Below are 22,544 nucleotides of genomic sequence, written 5' to 3'. Positions count from 1 at the left end.
AGGCTGGCCAGTTTTGAATCGTGTCCACATTATATTTACCCTTGTGATATCTTCCAGCAATGACAGCAGCATATCCTCAATTTAAAAATACATTTTAAAAAATTACAGTAACATAGCAACAAGAAAGAAGTCAAATCGTAATATACCTATAATTAAAAACAAAACAAAGTTGACCAAAATTCAAAAAAGGAAAGCGAGCTTCTGTAAAAAGGCTGCCACATGGTGTGGCATCTAAAAGTGAACTCAGTGATACAATATAAGTTATAAGGGAAAGAAGCTCAAAATAAAATTTAAATACTGAGACTCATAACAAAATGAATGTTCTGCATGCTCATTATGTACAAGTTATTGTTTCTATGGTCCAACTGTTTGACTCTTAATGATACAAAATTCACTAAAACTATAGTTGTAGCTTATTCTGGCATTCAGCTGCCCTCTGTAAATATGTAAATGCCAGGATGGCCTCCTACAGCACCTGTCCAAATTTTTTCATTATTTTCTCACAGCAAAAAAGCGTATGCTTAATAGATTCTTGTGCAGAAACCTCCATCCATTTTCAGAATGTTTATACCAAACTGCGCAATCCACCCAATTCAAGACTCTGCATCTAGAGATTATTCGCCATCTTGTTAGTAACTGATCTTCACTGGAGTTGTACATTTAGCTGTGAAATGTGCACGTCTTTCCCATGTCCGTGAGTTTTCTTCTGGGCTTTCCATTTTTCCACCCACATCCCAATGACAAGTGTGTGAAATTAACTGACAACTCTAGATTAGCCCAGAATGAGCGAAATTTGGTGTGTGACTGTGTTTGTCCAGCAACAGACAGGAGATGACTTGTGCTCAATGCCGCCAGCATATGCACCAGGTCTCCACAACCCTGTAGTGAATAAACCAGTTAGAAAATGGATGGATGTGCAAAATACACAACAACAAAATCATCATACCAAAAACATCTTCTAGAGAAATGGATGAGTCTCGTTCACTTATTTAACTGAGCCATGACTATCAAGTAAGCACTGCTGTTCCAGCTGCATACATGAAAAGAGGAGAACTGCTGAGTCATTGTTTGTGAGCCACAGTCTGGATCCATATGGATTTAATTTGGGGAAGGGGCATACCACACAAATTCTTCAAAGCTGTCACTGGGTTGAAAACTTTCACATCGTGTTTTTATTTTTGAGAAAAACTAAATATGTAATCATTGAGAATTTGATTAACTGTAAAAAAAAGAAAAGTGATTCAAAAGACAACAAATAGTCTAAATAAATATAGCTAATTAGTTTAATTAATGAATTAATTAACCATTAATTTAATGGTTTATACTATATCCCAATCCAGTACAATATTAAAAACGATTAAGAATTGTATAGTTGAGGGTGATGCCCTGCGTTTGCTAACTAAACTCCCCGTTTTATCACAGACCTGTAAAAAACTATCCTGCAGATCAATGAACTTTACACTGTTTACACTGTTGGCTTTTTGCCTGAATGGCAGGACAAAGTGCGCGGCAACTAAGCTCGGTATGAGCGTCTCGGTGGAAGCGCGTAAACCCGTTGCTCTGGGGAATAGCAGGTTAAACGAATAAAGTTCTATCTATCTATATAAAGAAAAATATCATCACTCGCCCATTGCATTCTGAAACTGCTATACTTAGAGAACTGTGTGGTACCTAAAGTCCATATGAGCAGCACCCGGTACAACGAAGGGACCAGACTTTCATAGATGGGGTGCCACCCCGTCTGAGGACACAAACCCCTGCACTATTTTGAGAAGGATCTGCAGTCGACATTTAGGTGTGGGCAAAAAACGAAAAAAAACGGAGGAAAACAAATCACTCGAAATCGCAGAAAATGTACCGACTCCACACAGTCCCTGACCGGAGCTGAAATCCAACCTTTTAGGAACTGTGGCTGACCTTTCCGCTGAGCCACTGTGTCTCCTTCAAAGAATTCCAGCATTATAATATGCCTGCGATCGTGCGTTGCGTAGCCACCACACTATGGCAGCGAATCACCACCCCCACCACCAGCACTCCACCCCCTGGATGATCCTCAAAAGCAGAGTGCGGAAGCCTAACTGCTTCTTCTTACTTGTGGGACTCAAGGGAACCAGCAGGTAGACAGCGACCACTAAAGCGCAAGCATGTCCAACCTCAAGGTACTCTAAGCTCTTTTTTACACGTCTACAAATAAAACCAAGTAGTTTAGCTCCTCTTCTTTCTTTTGGTCGTAGTTAGCATGTCACAAAAATATCTGTGGTTTATACATTACCTGCATGAATATGTGGATGTGTCAGAACAAAGTTTTCACGACTTTGCAAAAAAATTGTTCGAAGTAATACATTTAGAGTGATTTCATTTTAAAATGATTATCATCAGATTGAGTGCAGCTCCGCTTTATTATTAATATATTTTTTTAAATAGCTATTGCCAATTAGCTAAGTAGCCTATTAGATACTTTAGTTTCCGCACACGACAGTGACACGCAGAGACAATGAACCCTTTTTCAAATTTACTGTGACTGGTTTAGTATTTTGCAGATATTAATAAATGTGGAAAAAACTGGCATGGAAAGTTAATGTTACTCTTCTGATACGTGTACAGTATTGTACAAGTACATGTTTCTCGAGCTACTGTGATGTTTCTCTCCTTGCAGAATTAGTTTCATCTGGTGGGCGTTCGTAAAGCAGCCAATCACATAGCGCGAAAGCACATCTGCCCAGCTGTTCGTACTTGTTCGATCTTCGCGAGTTTTCGTAGCTTCGAGTAGCATCGGTTTTGGTTTCTACCTTTAATACATAGTAAAGTATCCCCGTTTTTCAGTTGTAGTATCCAATGCCATTTACCTCCTAAAACAAGTTAACGTATTTTCGTCGTTCACAAACATCTGTGGATCACTTGTATAATTTCGATAATGAATGGATGCATCTTGAGTACATGATTTTGCAAAAATATTATAAAATAGAACGCCGCCTTCTCTTTTATTTCGCACAGTACTAGCATATATCATATAAAACTATTCAGAGGCGTAGCTAGGGTTTTCAGCGCCCAGGGACAACTGAAGATTTCGCGCCACCTCCTGTTTGCCAAAATGCAATGGGGAACATCAATTCGGCGCCCCTGAATGCTGCGCCCGAGGACAGATGTATTATATATATATACGCTATATATATATAGCGAAGGGCGGCACTGACGTCCCAGGAGGCTCCGCGGCGCTGCACCTAAAATTCGTCTGTTATGTTGAATTTCTTTCATGTTGGGTTTCAATCGTGTTTAATGTTGGTTTATAGCTTTAGACAATGGGAGTGTTTAAAGGATTGGGATGCTGCCGGGAATAAAGGATGGGTGTAATTTGAATGTTGCCTTTTGTAGTGATTGTATTACATGCTCAATATTTTAAAAAAATGCTTTTTGCTAAATCGTGTGTGTCTTTTTGTCACTATATATATACCCAAATTGTTATTATGATTTCCACTTCTGTAAAACTTTGACGTGCCACAAATAATTGTTTAAGCAGAGGAATTAACTCTACCCATAAAGACAAATTGGGTATTTATTTTCTTAATGTTAAGAGAATAGCTCAGAAGTTCTGTTTAAAAAGAGTGATGAAATTAGTTGCTTGATAATGTTAAGTTAGTGAATCAAATTTTTTTGCAGTGTTATGTATATATTGTGTGCGCTCGTCCACGCGAAGAGATAGAATGTAATATAATTGTAATTACTCCATAAACACTGACACAAGTACGGCGAGGTGACAGAGTGTCGACGTTTCTCCAAAAGTCATTCTAAACACGTAAAATTACATTTTATTTATGTGCTACCTAAACTATTTCGTCATCGCAAGACGCATTAAGCTCAGCGAATCAGCAGGCGCTTAGTCAGATCCGCTCTGCTGAAATGTGCTGCGAGAAGGCAGCCAGGTGACAACTGCAACTTGTGGAGTTTCATCAATTTGTGTTTTTCTTTTAAAAATTCTATAGTATTTAACTGGATTTGGCAATGAATTCGCCTCTGAAGATCCACGATGCCCTGGTGCACTACCAGAAGGACAGGTAAAGAATGAACTATGCTTACTTCTAGTAATATATGAATAAAGTAAAATGGAGATACAGTAATCAAAGTGTATCGACAGTCATAAATTGTTTTCTGTGACGGTATAATGCAATAACAAAATAAAAATTACTGTAGGAAAGTTTAATCCCAGACTTCCACTTCAGAGCCCAGAGCACTGTGCACCAACAGTTTGTCTAAAAGACATGCAACAGAAACACACAACATAATGCTGAAAAATAAACAGAGTAATATAAATACATTTACACACATATGTACAGGATGGTCTTTGGTTTTGTATTTATTGTATTATATTTATTTATACATTTATTTTGTAGTTACCTCTTTTAACATGTTGTGAAAATCATTGTTTCACACTGTAGGGATGCTAGCATTTGTTCATCAGGTAACTATTATAGATTTATCATTATCATACAAATGACCAATTTGTGAAGTCTAGTTACTGCAAAGGTGCCAAAATGTCAGATGCAGCCTGAGCTTTTGTGTTTAATGTTTTTTATCCATATTGCACAATAATGACTTCATTTCAACCCATACATCTGGTCCAGGGGTGGCACAGTGGAGCAGTGGTAGTCCTGCTGCCTCACATGAAGGAGACCAGGGTTCGTGTCCTGGGTCCTCTCTGTGGCGACTTTGCATGTTCTCCCTGTGTCTGTGTGGGTTTCCTCCAGGTGCTCCAGTTTTCTCCTACTGTCCAAAAACATGCAGATTAGGTTAACTACTAAGTTGCCCCTAGCGTGTGTGTTCACCCTGCAATGGCCTGGTACCATGCCTTGGCTTTGTTCCTGCCTTGCACCCTATGCTAGTTGGGACAGGCTTCACAACACCACCAACCCACAACCCCAGTCTGGATTAAGCAGGTTAGAAAATGACACAACGTCTGGTGTTGTGTGTTTGCCAATCAAAGATAAAACAGCTTAACCGATGTTCAAGAAATTTTGCATGTAGATTGCTGTTGGTCCAAATTAAAATAAAAGCAACCTGAGCTTTTAGAAATTTAAACATTTTGTGCATTATTTCATAAATGGTCGAGATGAAATTCATGACATTTTGCATGTACAGTAGATTACAGTTAACCCAATTTATTATGTAGAATTTATGAAATTTGAAAAGTTTCATTATGGGTGTGGGTGCAATACAGAGAACAACACACAAACTGGTAGCTTTACCCAACTTACATGTCATATGAATGATTCAATTATTCAACCAGCCATCACATTTATTAATGTGGGATTAAACATCTATTCATGAAACCGCAGTAAATGAGAAAATACAAAGGAGTCCTCACAGGTGGCACAGTGGTAGTGCTGCTGCTTCGCAGTAAGGAGACTGTGGAAGATTGTGGGTTTGCTTCCCGGTTCCTCCCTGTGTGGATAGCGCTTTGAGTACTGAGAAAAGCGCTATATAAATGTAATGAATTATTATTATTATTATTAGTGCGTTCATTGTTCCAACCCAGCAAGGACTATCAGAGAGATCGTGTAGCTGACAAGTGGAACACCAACATCTCAGCCAATGGTGTTAAAAGGGTAAACATTTAAAAACCACAACACATTGCACAGACAAACCTGCACAACACCAGGTACTTCAGCTAGGACAGAGTAAACTGTAATGGTGTTTCTTATGATATTGTTCTGTAAAGTGCTTTGTGACATTGTTCATTATACAAAGAGCTATTTCATCAATAAGTACTGAGTGATGACCATAAGCAATAAAATGAGTGTGTTTACTAAATAAAATATTGTCATCTTTGCTAACACAGAACAATCCCCAAGTTTGCCCCTACGGCCTATATGCAGAACAACTATCTGGATCTGCTTTTACATGTTCCCGGCAGACTAATAAGCGAAGGTAAGAATACATTCATTCTTTTAATTTACAGTCAGCAACACAGATATGATAATGGGGGTCTCAAGACATAAATTGGTCATGTACATCATGACTCTTAGCATTATTGTTATTGCTGCTCATTTATATTTCAGGAAACTAACTGAGTACTTCCCACATGCATCTTCTACTCCATAAGCAGTGGACACACGAAGTGCTGCACAAGAAGAACTGCTTTTTTAAGATCAAATTTTTATTTAATTTTTCACCAATAAAAACAAACAGTCACAGAGGTTCAAATAACAAAGGTAATACCACAGTGATAAAATCCAATCCCACCCAGTAAATGCATAAAATCCACGCTCTCTCAAACAAAATTAAGAAAATCAACCGCCAGCAACCCCATAATAACACCCCCACACATCGCTCTGGAGTTTTCAGCTAAAAAGAACTAAGAGACAAACAGCAATGTTAAGGTGCTAAAAAAACAGAAAGGGAAAAAGGAGACTAAAAATAAAAATAGAACAAAAGCTTAGTACATAGGATTTGAGTGCATCATCTGCCGCCTACGGTACCTAGCATAGCTTGACTGATTTAGAAGTATTATTAGTTGTAGCAGCGGATATTTCTAAATAAATGAAATTAAAAAAAATGAAACAACCCAGTGTTGAACTGCCATCAGTTCTGAGGATTTCCCTCTAGACGCAACAATGAGCACCCAATAAGAAGACTTTCTTTTGGGAATAATTAAAAATAATAGAAGGATCATACAATTCTACATTGTCCCTAGTGTGTGCTTGGTGTGTGGGTGTGGGTGTGTGTGCCCTGCGGTGGGCTGGCATTCTGCCAGGGGTTTGTTTCCTGCCTTGCACCCTGTGTTGGCTGGGATTGGCTCCAGCAGACCCCCGTGACCCTGTAGTTAGGATATAGCAGGTTGGATAATGGATGGAGAAGGATCATCAGCAAGGAGAAAGTGTGATGGAAAAATGGAAATTTTACAGTTTAGTTTACAGAAAGCAAATGTGCAACTATAGACCCGAGGGCTAGGATGCATGAAGGAAAATACCAGAAACATCTTGTGAACGTGAATGATACAACAGATCAAGGAGGTGGTGCTGCTTAATCTGTCATGTTATGACCAGTGAGACTCTTGTGGTTCTAAATGACAACACATATTTGTTAACGCAAAAGAGCTTTATAATGCACTTATTTGAAAGGTGATGTATATAGTGGATTCAGAAAGCACTCAGTCACCTATACTTTATTCACATTTTGCTATGTTAAAGCCTTGTGCTAAAATCTTCAAGCAACACTTAATACCCCCAGATTGACAAAACAAAAGCAGGATTTTAGAAAGTTTTGTTAATTTATTAAAAAATAAAAAAACTGAAATATCACATTGACACAAGTATCCAGACTGTTTGCTCTGATGCTTAAAAATTGGTTTAAGTGCATCCCATTCTATTGATCATCATAGAGATGTTTCTACACCTTGGTCTTTAGCCCACATGTTTTCAATTGAACTAACTGGACATGCTTAGGAAAAGGCACACACCTTTGTATATGAACCCCCAGAATTGAGAATGCGTATCGGAACAAAAACCAAGCGTTTAGGTTGAAGGAATTGCCTTTAAACAGGGCTGTGTCATGGCACAGAACTTGGGAAGATCACAAAAAAAAAACCTGCAGCGGTGAAGGTTCCCAAGAGCACAGGGGCCTCTGTAATTCTTAAATGAAAGAATGCTGGGACAGCCATTACTCTCCCTAGAGCTTGTCACCCAACCAAACTGAGCAAGGGCCTTGGTAAAAGAGGTGACCAAGAACTCAATGGTCACTCTGGCTGAGCTTCAGAGAGCCTGTTTGGAGCTGGAAGAAACTTTCAGAAGGTAAACCAACACAGCAGCACTGATCTGGGCTTTACGGCAGAGCACCCTGATGAAATCTCACTTGAAGTTTGCAAAAATGCACCTAAAGGAATCTTAGACTGTGTGAAACAAGATTCTCTGGTCTGAAGAGACCAAGACAAATGTCATGTCTGGGGGAAGCCAGGCACCTCTCATCACCTGGGCAATACCATTCCAGCGAATAAAGTATGGTGGTGGCAGCATAATGCTTTGGGGGTGTTTTTTTAGCAGCTGGGACTGGAAGACTAGTCAGGGTTGAGACAAAGCTAAACAGAGCAAAGTATAGAGAAAACCTGCTCCAAAGTGCTCTGAACCCCAGACTGAGTCAGAGGTTCACCTTTCAACAGATGAATGACCTTAAGCACAAAGCAAAGGCAACACAGGAGTGGCTTAGGGGCCACCTTGGGAATGTCCTTGAATTGCTCAGCCAGAGGCCAGACTTGAGTCCAATTAAACATCTCTGGAAAGACCTGAAAATAGTTGTCCACCAATAATCTATATCCAACCTGACAGAGAAGAAAGGCAGAAGATCCCCAAATTCAGGTGTGCGAAACTTGTTGTGTCACAACCAAAAAAACACCAGGCTGTTATCGCTGCCAGAGATGTTTCAACTAAGTACTGAGTGAAGGGGCTGAATACTGGGTCCATGTAATATTTTAGCTTTTTATTTTTTAGAAATTTGAAAATTTTTCTAAAATCCTGTTTTTGCTTTGCCATTCTGGGGTATTAACCATTGTTTGATGAAAGGAAAGAGGAATTTAAATGATTTTAGTACAAGGCTAAAACATAGCAAAATGTAAAAAAAAGTGAATGGGTCTGAATACTTTCTCAAACCACTGTAAAATCAATAGTGAAGATTGTTATCACCATTTTAATTCTGGTCAGATTTATTAGTTTGAAGATTTCAAATTCTAAAATAGCACAGCTGTTAGGCTTTACTAACTCACTCATGGTTTCCTCCCAGTTGTACCTTTGTGGTTACATATTTGACCAACAATATCAGGAATGTAAGACTTGATATCCTGCGGTGGGTTGGCACCCTGCCCGGGATTGGTTCCTGCCTTGTGCCCTGTGTTGGCTGGGATTGGCTCCAGCAGACCCCCGTGACCCTGTGTTCGGATTCAGCGGGTTGGAAAATGGATGGATGGATGAAGACTTGATATTCATGCTAAAAGTTTAGAAAATGTTATGGATGTAGGTGGCATAGTGTTTAGGGTGGGCACCTCTCAGCCCCAGGACAATGAGTCTCAAACCCATGTAGGGCTGCCTGTCTGGAACACACAGTATATGTTGCATTATTTGGTGACTCTAAATCGTCCCACGAGTGTGAGTGTGTGTGCCAATATGCCCAATGCACCATGCAGGATTGCTTTATGTCCTGCACCTAACACTGCTGGAACCCTAAAAATAAATTAAAACAACTCAGTAAATACATGGATAAATATTTAAATATATTCTTGCATTTCCAATGAGAATAAATCACTGTTTAAAACAAATGTCTTGGTAACATTTTTTAATTTTCTAAAACTTTACCAATTTGTGAATAATGAGTTGGTGTGGAAGCTATTCCCGAATAGAAGCATCAAAAAGGTTTTCCTTGTTCTTCAGTAATTCTTAATCCCTACTGGTAGCTGAAAAAATGTACAGTATAAGAACCTTTGCTTTCCCAGCCAGGACCCCACTCTAGGAGCAAGCATAGCTGCTCATCTCACTTACTTTACTGAACATTTTAAATAAGATCAGGCCATTGAGCCCAACAAAGCTTGTCCAAAGTAACATCAAGTTGAGATCTGAAGGTCCCTAAAGTCCTACTCTCCACCACAATACTTGGTAATTTATTCCATATGTCGGTGCTTCTCTGCATGAAGAAAAACTTTCTACCATTTGTGTGAAATGTACTCTTAACAAGTTTCAAACTGTGCCCCTGTATTCTTGTTGAACTCATTTTAAAGTAACAATCTCAATCCATTCTATCAATTTCTTTCATGATGGTAAACACTTCAAACATGTCACCTATTAATCTCCATTTGCTTAAACTAAAAATGCTCAACACCTTCAATATCTGCTTATAACTCATACCTCTTAGTCCTGGAATTAGCCTAGTCGCCTTTCTCTGGATTTTTTCTGGTGCTGTTATGTCTTTTTTGTTGCCAGGTGACCAAAACTGAACACAGTACTCCAGGTGCGGCCTCACTAGCATGTTATAAAGCTTACGTTTAACCTCCTTCCACTTTTAGTCTAAACATCACAACCTAACATTCTGTCAGCCCTCTTAATGTCTCCTAAACACTGTCTGGAAGTGTGGGTAGTGATGGGTCCACTATGACTCCTACATCCTTCTCTTAAGGTGTACTTTCAAGTTTCAGACTTTCCATTGAGTCACATAATGTGAAACTTGAATGTCAAGGGCTTCTTGTTTTGAAAGCTCCATCAACAGATCACACATTTAAAATAATTATGTGTTTCTGATTACACTTTACAGCTGGCTTTACCGAATCCTGCCTTCAGTTTGCCACAAGCCATTTGCCTCCATGGAGCAGGGCTATTTAACACATAACTGGGATGAAGTTGATCCTGAGCCTAATCAGGTAGAACATTTCTCTACTTTTATTTGTCATTTGTATTAATGATTTGTTTATTTTAATGAAATGTACACTAGTTGAACAACTAGTTGTTTGGAGTTTTTATCTTTCTTCCTCTATCATTCTCATTCCACTACTAAAGATGGATATAAAAATAACAAAAGAACGCTGTCTAATAAATTTAGACCAGAACATTTAGACAAGGTCATCAATCACCTAGGCTTAGGAAGGGTAATATTTGATCCTCCTTCACTTTCAAGGTATCTGGCCCTCAAGCATCTTAAGGGAACACTGCAATCTTGTACCTTGGCTAGACCTCTCTTTCATACTGGTATGCCCACTGTGATAGACGACCGGGGTCCTTGCCTGGTCGGGACACCCTTCTGAGGAGAGGGCAGGGGGAGAGGATATATCAACAGCAGTATCTCCCCCAGGACATTAGAGGGCAGCCTCATATGAAGGAGACAAACCCGACAGAGGGTGCCTGGACAGCTCCGGAGCCATGGTCTACAGCATTTCCACCACACTTGGAAGTGCTGCTGGAAGATGATCAGGGTGCAGTATAAAAGAGGCCGCCTCACTCCATTCAGGGAGTCGGGAGGCAGAAGACAGGACTTTCGAGAGAGGAGTGGAGGCGGCAGAGAAGAAAAGAGAGAAGGACAGGAAGGACTGAGTTATATTGTGCATGTGTGTATTGTGAGCTGGAAAAGACAGTGAAGAAAATAAATGTGTGTGTTTTTGGGACATTGTTGGTCTGTGTGTCTGGGCTTCTTCTACACCACTAAATGCCATTTCAGCAGACATGCATAGGGTACCCCCTTAAAGCAGCCACCCTGTCTGTTCACTCAGGCTCTCTCTCCATTTGCCTGTGTGGCTCACCTGGTGGCTTCTGTGAGTGTTTCTCCTGTTTTGTGCCAACCTGTTGATGCTCCTGCCACTTTCTTGAACTGTTGCCAACAGGGTATGCCCTATAACTGACTAAAAAAATATCTTGACAAGAAATTCTCTTTAAGTTAAAAAATAAGCACGTTAAAAGTGTAATTAAACAAGTTAAAATTCTGCAATAGAAAAATTAGGGAAAAAGAGTGATGGTGTAAAGTGATGTTGAGACTTTAATATGTATTCACCACAACTGAGTTTCTGCATAAGTAGTGTGATATCTGCACCTGAAGATAGGAAACACAAAGTGAATGTACACTTGCTTACCAATAATGCAGTGCACATCCATGTATAAATGTTTCTTTTGATCTTTCTATGTTATAACTAATATTTGAGGTTACATGCTGTTTTTCAGCTCCGATGGATGCCATTCATAGTTCCTAAGTCAAGTGAAAAGAAAGTCGACTTTGTCATGGTAAGTTGTCATTTCTTTTGCTTTTGTTGCTGTGTTAACAAATAATATTAACTTTTGATCCTGAAACTGCAGACAGCAAAATTATCGAAAATATCAAATGCAAAGTTTAATAAAACACAAGAGGATGATACTCAAGTAACATTTCTGTATGGAGGGAAACACCAAGGAGTCCAGAAAATACAATTATTTATTTACCTTAAAGTAGATATAAAAGAGTGAAACATACAGGAAGAAAAAAGTACTAAAAAGCACCTTAAAACACCAAAACTTCCCAACTGTCTCTGTGTGCCAATATGTTCCCTGAACTGTTTTCTCACGCCTTGTCCACTTGCCCATCTCAAGTAACAGCCAAAAAATATCCCCTTCCCCACCCTCTATCATTTTCAGAGTTGGCATTGTTTCCTCCCACCAGCTCAGGCACTCATTTCAATGTAATTCCCAACTCTGCATGCTGTAAGCCTATGAGTATGGGGCAGCTTAAACCCCATTCTGGACTTATTTACTTCAGAAACACCAGACTGGAGCTTCTGCCACCACCACTTGGTCTTCCTTCTCTTCAGTGCGATGCGCGATATTACTGTCAGAGAAAGTTAAAGGCATGTTACCAACGTGCACGCCTGTATTACTGCCAGAGAAAATTAAAGGTATATTACGGACGTACAAGCCAGCGGACATACAAGACAGTATTACTGTCAGAGAAAATTAAAGACACACAATACACGGCGGCAGCCCACGAAGAACGGTCAGCTCAGCAAGTAAACATCAACAAAAGAAAGGCTGAAAGAAAGAAAAATACGACCAACAAAAAGAATGAGGTATAAGTCCCTTGCCATTTAATATAGACTGTTCCTACTAATGTTTATGTACTACTGCTCTAGCGCCCGTTATTGTAACAGGCTTAATGACTAGTATATATAATATATTCATAGCATTCGTAGTCTGAATCACAATCTGATTGTATGGGTGGTTACCTACCAGGTAACGCTTGTGGTTGGTCTGCAAGTCGGCAAGCATCCTCCACGGTGCCCTCTCAGTTGCGAGAAGCAGATCTACATGCCATGGCGCAACGTTAAGAGGTTTCACCTCTGACACTGACGTCCGAGGTTCGATCCCCGAGAGTGGTGCAGTGAGTGTGTACGCCTGATGAGCCCAAATAAGGGCGAAACATGTGTTGTGTACTCTTTGCATTATTTGACAGTAAACTATGCAATATATACAGTGGAACCTCGGTTCACGACCATAATTCGTTCCAAAACTCTGGTCGTAAACCGATTTGGTCGTGAACCGAAGCAATTTCCCCCATAGGATTGTATGTAAATACAATTAATCTGCTCCAGACCATACGAACTGTATGCAAATATATTTTTTTTAAGTTTTTAAACACAAATATAGTTAATTAAACCATAGAATGCACAGCGTAATAGTAAACTAAATGTAAAAACATTGAATAACACTGAGAAAACCTTGAACAACAGAGAAAACTAACACTGCAATAGTTTGCGCTATAGCGCTACCAACTGCTCGCTAAAAACACTTTTTTTTAATGAGTTTTAAGCACAGGGAAAAAAATGAACATTTGAAAAAATCTGTAATTTAATAAACCACCAAGAAAAGTAACATTGCAACAATGCACGCTACGAACCGATCGCTGTAAACAGAAGTGAAAACAAAATCAAGCCCAGTGCATTCTTTAACTGCCTTCCTACCTTATGCGTCCAGCTCTCTCTCTCGCGCTGCTTGTGTGTGTGTGTGTCGTGCTCTCTCGCTCTCACTCTCTTGCTCGCTGCACAGGAAATGCACAGGGAGAGACTGAACATGATGTACAAACTGAAAGGGAAACTGGCTTGTTCGTATACTGAGTGTATGGTCGTGAACCGAGGCAAAAGTTTGGCGAACTTTTTGGTCGTAAACCGATTTGTACATGTACCGAGACGTTCGTGAAGCAAGGTTTCACTGTATATATATATATAAATATATATATATATATAAATATATACATATATACATATATATATATATATATATATATATATATAAATATATACATATATACATATATATATATATATATATATATATATATATATATATATATATATATACATACATATATATATACATATATATATATATATAAATATATACATATATATATATATATATATATATATATAAATAAATATATACATATATATATATATAAATATATAAATATATACATATATATATATATATATATATATATATATATATATATATATATATATATATATATATATATATATATATATATATATAATATATATTATATATATATATATAAATATATATTATATATATATATATATATATATTGGATTTTAGAAGGCCTTTGATAAGGTGTTTAAGCAAACAGAGATTAAGAAATCACATGATCAAAGTATATAAAATGATGAAAGGAATTAGTACAGTGGATCCTTTTACTTTAAAATATGTTCTTCAATAAGAACACATTGGCACATTTGAAAAAATAAGGGCAAGTTTTCTCCCACAAACAACAGACAAATGGAATACATTACCAAGTACTATGGTGGAAAGTAGAACTTTATGGACCTTCAAATCTCGATTTAAAGTTGTTTAGAAGAATGTAGACATATCAACAGCAGTACCTCCCCCAGGACACGAGAGGGCAGCCTCACATGAAGGAGACCAACCCTGAAAGAGGGCGCCTGGACAGCTCCGGAGCCGTGTATAGTATAGACATGTGTTTTGGAACATGTCACAATTGTTCTAATGAAACCTTCAAAAGAGTAGATCTCCAGAGTACACATGCCTCTTGTTCTACTTGAGGAATAGCTGGTTTCTATAAACTACCAGGTGGACTCTAATCCCACCTTTTAGCAACATTCCTTTCTTAGGAGGTATACATGTTCATTCTATTCTTGCAAATATATCAGAACATTTGTGCATGATAAGAGCAAGTAACACTGTAATAAAGTGGTTATGCTGCTGCTGCTTTCTCATATTCACTGCCCTGTGATCATATCATATACTCAAGTGTTAACCGTGTAGAGTTTGCACAGGGTCGAAACTGTTATTCAGTCTATTAGTCTTTGTTTTGATGATCCTATATCTTTTTCCTGATGGCAACAGTTAGAACATGTCATAAGCTGGGTGTGAGGAATCTTTTAAGATGTTTTCTGCTTTCCTGAGGCAGCGAGAGCTGTGCAGTTCATCTAGAGAGGGTAAAGAGCAGCCGATGATCTGCTGGGCAGTTTTTATGATCCGCTGAAGTGTTTTCCTCTTAGATCTCAGAGACTCTATGAAGATAAGAACACTTTGTTTTTAGATGGTAATTGTAAAGTGATATAATGCAAACAATTCTGCAAAGTCTGTAATTTAATTATTTTAACTATTATTACAATTATTTAGTTAAAAGTTTCTATGGAACATTTTAATGAAAAAAATATATTTCTCAAATCATTTTCTTCACAATAAGATTTTCTGCAAAATATTCTTTATTGCAGGGTTTGAATACTTTGTGTGGGGCTGGCGATGTTAGATCTCGCAATGGCATTGCTGTCCATATTTATACCTGCAACATCTCCATGACTGACAAGTAGGTTCTATTTATATATTGTGTGTATATACTGGTGAATTGTAGTGGGGAGCTGGTGAAATGTGTGCAAGGACAGGTGCCTGCATTCATTAGCAGACAGAGAAGAGAGAGGTTGGGAGAATGCACTGATACAGAGCATTACCGCACGCACCACATGATGAACCACCTCAAAGTCCCACATTAGGACCTGAGTACAGCCGTGCAACAAGTGACACCTCAGCACCACCCTAGTTCAAATGGAATGGGACAATGTGAGGTTTTTAGAGTAGCTGGAGTACCAATCCTGCCACCAACCCCTGAGTTTTCCCTGCAAGTTGGAGGTCGGAACACAGCAAAAGGTATCAAAACCCCATCTCCACAACAGGGAGCAGGTTACAACATGGGTGCTTTTTGTGACATTACAGTTTTTCCTTAGAATTAAACCATGTCCAATTCCTTGTGAAAGCAACTGAGCAACCCTTACCCAAGGGATGCTGACTGCATTAGAAAAGCAAAACCACTCTTTGTTAGAAAAGAAGCTACAGGGGACAATAAGTGTAGGAAATATAAGAAAAAGTCAGAAAAAAACTTGAAAACTGTTTTATAGCTTAATCTCAAAAGGTACAAAGAAACAACACAAAGGTAACAAACGAGCCCACACAAAACAAAATCCTATTGCCTTATTGGGTCTTCCTTTTAGATATTTTATCTCTCTCTTTCAGGTATTTTATCTGCTCTGACCTTCCTTCCCTCTCAAATGAGCCTTTGTCCTTTACCAACCCCTATAACCACAGTCTGCCCTGTGTGTACAGGCCAGACTGCAGTCCAGTGTTTGAAGTGGGCTGGTACTCACCACTACTCTGTTCCAGCACTTCTAGATTTTATTGTTTGGAGTATCAGAAGTTTTTCCATGTGTACCAGTAGTGGTTGAAGTCAGCCGATACTCATCAGGACATTGTACCGGCACGTCTACCCTTTACTTTTCAGAGTATGGTCAGTTTTTCTTTCAGGGCCTCCAAACTGACACTACTCACAACCTCTCAGTACTATAATGCTACACGTGTTGGCTGGCAGATGGGAATTGTAGAGAGGGGGTCTCCTGCCTAACATCTCTCCATATACTAGCTTATATCTGTACAAAGGGGACCCCAGCTGAAGAAGGCAAAACACCAGGGGCCTCATGTATAAACAGTGCGTACGCATAGAAATCTTGCGTACGAACGTTTCCACACTCAAATCGCGATGTGTAAAACCTAAACTTGGCGTAAAGCCACGCACATTTCCACAGTACCTCATACCCTGGCGTACGCAATTTCTCCGCTCGGTTTTGCATACTGGCGGCACCCAGCGTCAAAGCAGTGCTACTGTTCCTGTGTGGTCACCCTTTCTTTCTTAGACCCACATTCCTGACTCGGTTTTATAAATACACTGAAACTAACTGCATATTGTTTATTAGTGTAATGCATCTGATTGTAATTAACCTGTAGCAATATAATGGTCCAGGGAATAGCCATAGTATTCCAAATACCATAACTGCTTTAGCGTTGTTACTCTCACATCTTCTTCTTCTTTCAGCTGCTCCCATTAAGGGTTGCCACAGAGGATCATCTTTTTCCATATTACTCTCACTGCACCACTCAGAGTATTTATATCACTGCATCTGAGTGGGGAATCACAGCAGCAGCTGATCGAAAAGAGAATTATCGGTTTACAGCATGAAGCAGACGCTGCCTGAGCCACAGCAAAACGCTTCAAAGACTTTCATGTACGGACCTCACGTTTCAGAAACAGTTTCATCCCAAGAACTCAATCAGTCCATCAAGTGCTCCTTGTAGAACTGTTTGTATTTATAAGTACAATTACCCCACTGTAAACTTGCACTACAGTTATAATATTACACAACCTGCGCCACTTTATAAAGCGCGTATGATGACAATATCATTTTTAAGATGAAATGCAGCAAAATATGTTGCTTATAGTATACAGATAACACTTTAACTTCATTTAAATAATCTGTATTGTTAATAATTAAACATGTGAGGACACGGTGCCGCAGCGCTAGCTAGTTCACGGATAGCTCCTGCCTTGCGCTGTATTATTGCTGGTGCTGATGCGACACTGGAAGGATAGACGGATAGAATAATTCAGCATGTACTACGAAGATATTTCAATGTTCCTTAAAAGTTTTGAAGAATCGGCATTCTAAGCTTACAGATGGCTTAACGTCTATTACAGAGCTGATTGTGTGGCGATTGGGTATTTGGAGAAAGAAAAGTAAGGACAGGAATTGGAGGTTAGTACGTTTGAGAGAGACAGTACTTCTGTAATAAATTATTTTATCGAAGGTCGCACATGGCGCAGCAAGCCTCTTGAGTGAGATATGAACAATCACTGCGCCACCGTGTTCCCATGTTTAATAACATGCTTTCATTCCTATCATCATGAAAAAGATATCACGTATACATCTCAGTATTTTAATTATTCAGAGAGCTGTAATATCACGAATGTAATGGATTCTGTGTCCTGTCGGAGAAAGAGAAAGAACGGAAGCACGTAGTGATTCGCACACATAGAGCACATAGAAGATCAAACACAGAACAAAGCATTTAACGTGCTACTTGAGAAACTAGTAAAATAAACGATTTTAAGATGAAGTTTATGATGTTCTACTTTAATGACAAAATAAACTACGTGATTAAATTGGAAATTTCGAGATTAAAGTTGACATTTCGTGATTTTTTTCCCCACTGTGTGCCTATTTTGTTTCTCTGTACCCTAATAAGCTTTCATATGACACTCAGACGGTCCGCTACGAGTCGCCTTTTCATGCCGACTTTGATATGTGACAACTTCTTTTTTATTTCGGGCACTGTGGGACTTTGTGAACTTGAGCTTTCAAGTTTCTCCAACACTATGTCACTCGATCAACTTTCTTTTGTTGATTATACCACTGTTTAAACCAACAAATAGTACGTTTTTCCTTTGCCTCCACTTGGTATTCGCTTAAATTCTTATATTTTACCCCATGCTTTTCCCATTGTCTTTTCACAGAAGACAATTTATATTGATTTGCATATTCAAAGAGGCGTAATTCTGGGAGGAGTTGGGGCGGGACAGAAGGCACGTGCACGTGCGTTACTTTTCACGCTGATCGGGATTTATGTAGTGGAAGAACGTGAAAGTTTGCGTACGCACAGATTCCTGCATCTGGATTTTTCTGTGTGTACGCACATTCCCGCTTTTGTGCTTACGCCATGTTATAGTGTGAGTTCTACGCACGGTGTTATACATGAGGCCCCTGGAGTACCGCCTGTTCCTTTTTTCCATTTCATCCACTGTTCCCATACACTTTGTTTTGTCCAGCATCTTTCTACAGTGACCACCACTGTAAGTCACTTTACAACTATAACATTAAACAAAATTGGTTTATATACATTCATTTTACAACTGGACCACAAGTAGATCAAGAGACCTTGAGTAAGAGGCAGGGATTGAACCAGCAACCTTCCAATTTACAATCTAACTCATTGGCCGCAGTGCCAAAATATGTGTAATGTTCTTCTGTCACCTACTGCCTACCTGTAGAGCCATGCAGTGGTGTCCTCCGTTTATTATATGCTTTAAACTGACCATGTACTTTCTATAACTTGCAATGCAGTTTTATTGAATATTCAAACCTGTTTCAGTAGAAGCAGGTCACAAACTTGAAAGAACCCCACACTTAGTTCCATATACAGAAAACTACTAGCCCATGGATATGTTTAGAGTTATTACGACCAATCTTTTACATTTACAGTTTTATGCATTAAATGCTTTATTAATAGTTCCAGCTACAATCTTCTTTTACATGTGCTTATTTTGGATAAAAAAATCATACTGCATGTTCAATGTTTATAATCAATAATAAAAGATATTGATAAAACATCTCTGCATATTAAGGACTAGGAAAATAATTGTGCAGTGTCTGTGCCTGACATGCATAACAAGTATTAGGAAGCTGTGCATGTGAAGATGTATGTGCGACTTAATTTAATTAATGTCCATTGTTAAATATTCTTGCAGATGCTTTTACAATTCAGATGGTGATTTTCTTATTGGTGAGTATATTATTATGCCGGATTTGCACCTTTTTCAATAATTAAGATTCTCGAGTGAACTTTCTGTTGATGCCCCTTCAGTGGTTGGCTTCTGTTGTGCGTTTGATGCCATCAGGACAGGCTCTGGTTCAGCTACAACCCTGAACTGGATCAGTAAATGCACAAATCAGAGGTGAACGTTCTACTAAGTCAGATAAAGTGGACCACGTGTTTGGGGGGGGGGGCTGCACATACACGTTTTAGATGGTTTTCATCCATTCTGTAACGGAGTATTAGAATGACAGCATATTAGTTACAGTATACATGGCAGGTAAAGGGCTTAGTTTTGATAAGTCTGAAGTGGGAGTCGTGGTTCACACTGCTATCACACCATCCCAAAAATCTGTGTTCAAATTTAGGTTAGGTCAGTAACATAATGCATTTTTTATCTTCTCAGTATGTCCACATGGGTTTTCCCCAGTCACTCTGGTCACCCAAAGGCTCGGCGTTTAGGTCACTTGGTAACTCTAAGCTGACCAGCTGTGAGTGAGTATGGGTGCAGGTGTGACTGTGCCCTGACTGACTGACACTTCTTCTAAGGCTTGGTCCTGCCTTGTATCAGTGCTGTTAGGGTATATTTTGGCTCCCCAAGATCAAGGAATTAGCAGGTTTAGGGGATGAGTAAATGGACTATTTAAGGAAATTGGTGAACTCCAAATAATGATAAATACAGCGCCATTGTGGGACCACAATAATATTACACATATGAGTTCACAAGAGCCAAGGGTGATGAAGCTATGAACAGATGCAATAATGCCTTGCATAACAGTGTGTGTAAAAGCAACCAGATGATGCAGGGGTCCTTGTTATTGTCCATTACAACATGGCAGGAGGTGGTTACTGGCATAATAGAAAATGATGAGTTGGGTCCATGTACAGTTTTCAAAAAGGATAGAAGACCCACCTTTTCAGACATATTTTAATCCTTGGTACCCCTTGGTTTGTGTGCTTCAACTATCTTGAGCGCTTTAATGAATCTCTTTCACTTTTTTCTCTGCTCCCTAAATCTGCATATCTAACACCTCATGTTTTTCATTCGTGTTCTTACACTTGACAAGGCCAGCATGGTTGTCACACACATTTAGAATAACCAGCCGGACAATTATCTGTAAGGAATTTGAATGTTTTTTCCTTGTGCATGTGTGACTTTTCCTTCTACATCTCAAAAAAGTGTGAATGTGTTCTACAGTGGACTAGTGGACTAGTGTCCTGTGCAGGGTTGGTTTCTGCCCTGTGCCCAATGATGCCAGCATAGGTTATGGCCCCTGTGACTTTCCCACTGTTCATTTTTTTCTTTCTCATCTGATATTTTGCGATTTTATCTTGCTATGTGCTTTCATATGTATCCAACTGAGCTTTCCATTCAGACAAATTAAAGTTAATTTTGACCTTATACAAACTTAACCTATATTGTTTCCCTGGTGTTTATCATTATGCTTTGTAATGTGTCTTCTTCTTCTTTCGCCTGCTCCCATTAGGGGTTGCCACAGTGGATTATCGTAATATGTAAATCACTTTAAATAAAATTATCAGCTATGACTAGGAAATTAGGGAAATCATGTTAGAAGTGTAAAAATACCATGTTATCACCCTAAGCCACAAGTATTTCTATATTATTCTTATTGAGAGTATAGTCGGTCAATTTATTCATCCAGCCATCCATAAATTTCCAAATACACTTAATTCAAGTCAATGTCACTGCAAGCCTCTCCTGGAATAACCAGCCCTCCGGCATGGTGCCAGTTTGTCACAGGGCACACTTTCACAATTTACAGCTACCAGTCAACCTGAAACACATTTTTTTGATGTGAACGGATAATCAGAGGGCCTAAAGGCAAAGGCATGTGGGGAGGAGTGGTGGCTCTGAGGCTAGGGATTTGCACTGGCAATTGGAAGGTTGCCGGTTCGACTCCCATAAACACCAAAAGTGACTTCTACTCCATTGGGCCCTTCAGCAAGACCCTTAACCTGCAATTGCTCCATCCTGAGTATGACGTTAATCTGCATCCAGCCCTGCATTACGCCCTCCAACCTACAGGGAAATCCTGGGGGTTGGTGGCAGAATTGGCAGTCCAGCCACCATAAAAAAACTCCCACTTTTCCATTCCATCTGAACTAGTGTGGTGCTGCTGAGGTGTCACCCATTGCATGGCTGCACTTGGGTCCAAATCTGGGATCCTGAGGTGGTTTGTCATGTGGTGGGCACGGCCATCTCTAAAGGCAAACTACTTTAGATATGGAAATAATGTGCAAACTCCATACTGACTGTGTCCAGGACAAGATCTGAATCCTGCCCGGCAATTACATGGTTAGAAAATGTAAAGAGTTTCTCTGAGATATAACTCTTACTAGTTTGATTTTTGCTTTACCTTATTGGCAGGATGTAACCGTATACAGGGTGCCAATCCATTTCAATGTGTGCACACTTCTACAGCAGCCCAAATCAAAATGCACACTGTTGACATTTGAGAGGAAAACAGAAGGGCTTAAATAAAAACCCTACACAAGTATAGAGAGAGCATGCAAAACATACACAGACAATGACTTGGCCCAGGGTTCAAACCCAGTGTCCTGGGGCCTCATGTATAACGCCGTGCGTAGAACTCACACTATAACATGGCGTAAGCACAAAAGCGGGATTGTGCGTACGCACAGAAAAATCCAGATGCAGGAATCTGTGCGCACGCATACTTTCACGTTCTTCCACTACATAAATCCCGATTTGCGTGAAAAGTAACGCACGTGCACGCGCCTTCTGTCCCGCCCCAACTCCTACCAGAATTACGCCCCTTTGAATATGCAAATCAATATAAATTGCCTTCTGTGAAAAGACAATGGGAAAAGCACGGGAGAAAATATAAGAATTTCAGCGAATACCAAGTGGAGGTAAAGGAAAAACGTACTATTTGTTGGTTTAAGCAGTGGTATAATCAACAAAAGGAAGTTGATCGAGTGACAGTGTGTCGGAGAAACTCGAAGGCTCAACTTCACAACGTCGCACAGTGCCCGAAATAAAAAAGAAATCACATATCAAAGTCGCCGTGAAAAAGCGAGTCGTAGCCCACCGTCTGAGTGTCATATGAAAGCTTATTA

The 22,544-nt window shown here is 39.3% G+C and overlaps 1 protein-coding gene across 1 annotated transcript in view; it reads left to right on the top strand.

The window, feature by feature from the left end:
• The first annotated feature begins 2,000 nt into the window (after positions 1-2,000).
• Positions 2,001-22,544, top strand: part of hgd (homogentisate 1,2-dioxygenase) — a 35,099-nt gene continuing 14,555 nt past the window's right edge. Inside the window, exons 1-7 of the mRNA XM_028799414.2 lie at positions 2,001-2,159; positions 3,981-4,052; positions 5,834-5,922; positions 10,285-10,390; positions 11,679-11,738; positions 15,245-15,336; positions 19,378-19,412. Coding sequence (XP_028655247.1) covers positions 2,145-2,159; positions 3,981-4,052; positions 5,834-5,922; positions 10,285-10,390; positions 11,679-11,738; positions 15,245-15,336; positions 19,378-19,412 — 469 coding nt within the window. The 5' untranslated portion in view covers positions 2,001-2,144. The remainder of the gene's footprint in view (positions 2,160-3,980; positions 4,053-5,833; positions 5,923-10,284; positions 10,391-11,678; positions 11,739-15,244; positions 15,337-19,377; positions 19,413-22,544) is intronic.

Source organism: Erpetoichthys calabaricus, chromosome 4 (assembly GCF_900747795.2).
Source record: "Erpetoichthys calabaricus chromosome 4, fErpCal1.3, whole genome shotgun sequence".
In the NCBI taxonomy this organism is placed as follows: Eukaryota; Metazoa; Chordata; class Cladistia; order Polypteriformes; family Polypteridae; genus Erpetoichthys; species Erpetoichthys calabaricus.
Note: the sequence above shows the minus strand (reverse complement) of the source record. Positions and strands in the feature narration are given on the sequence as shown.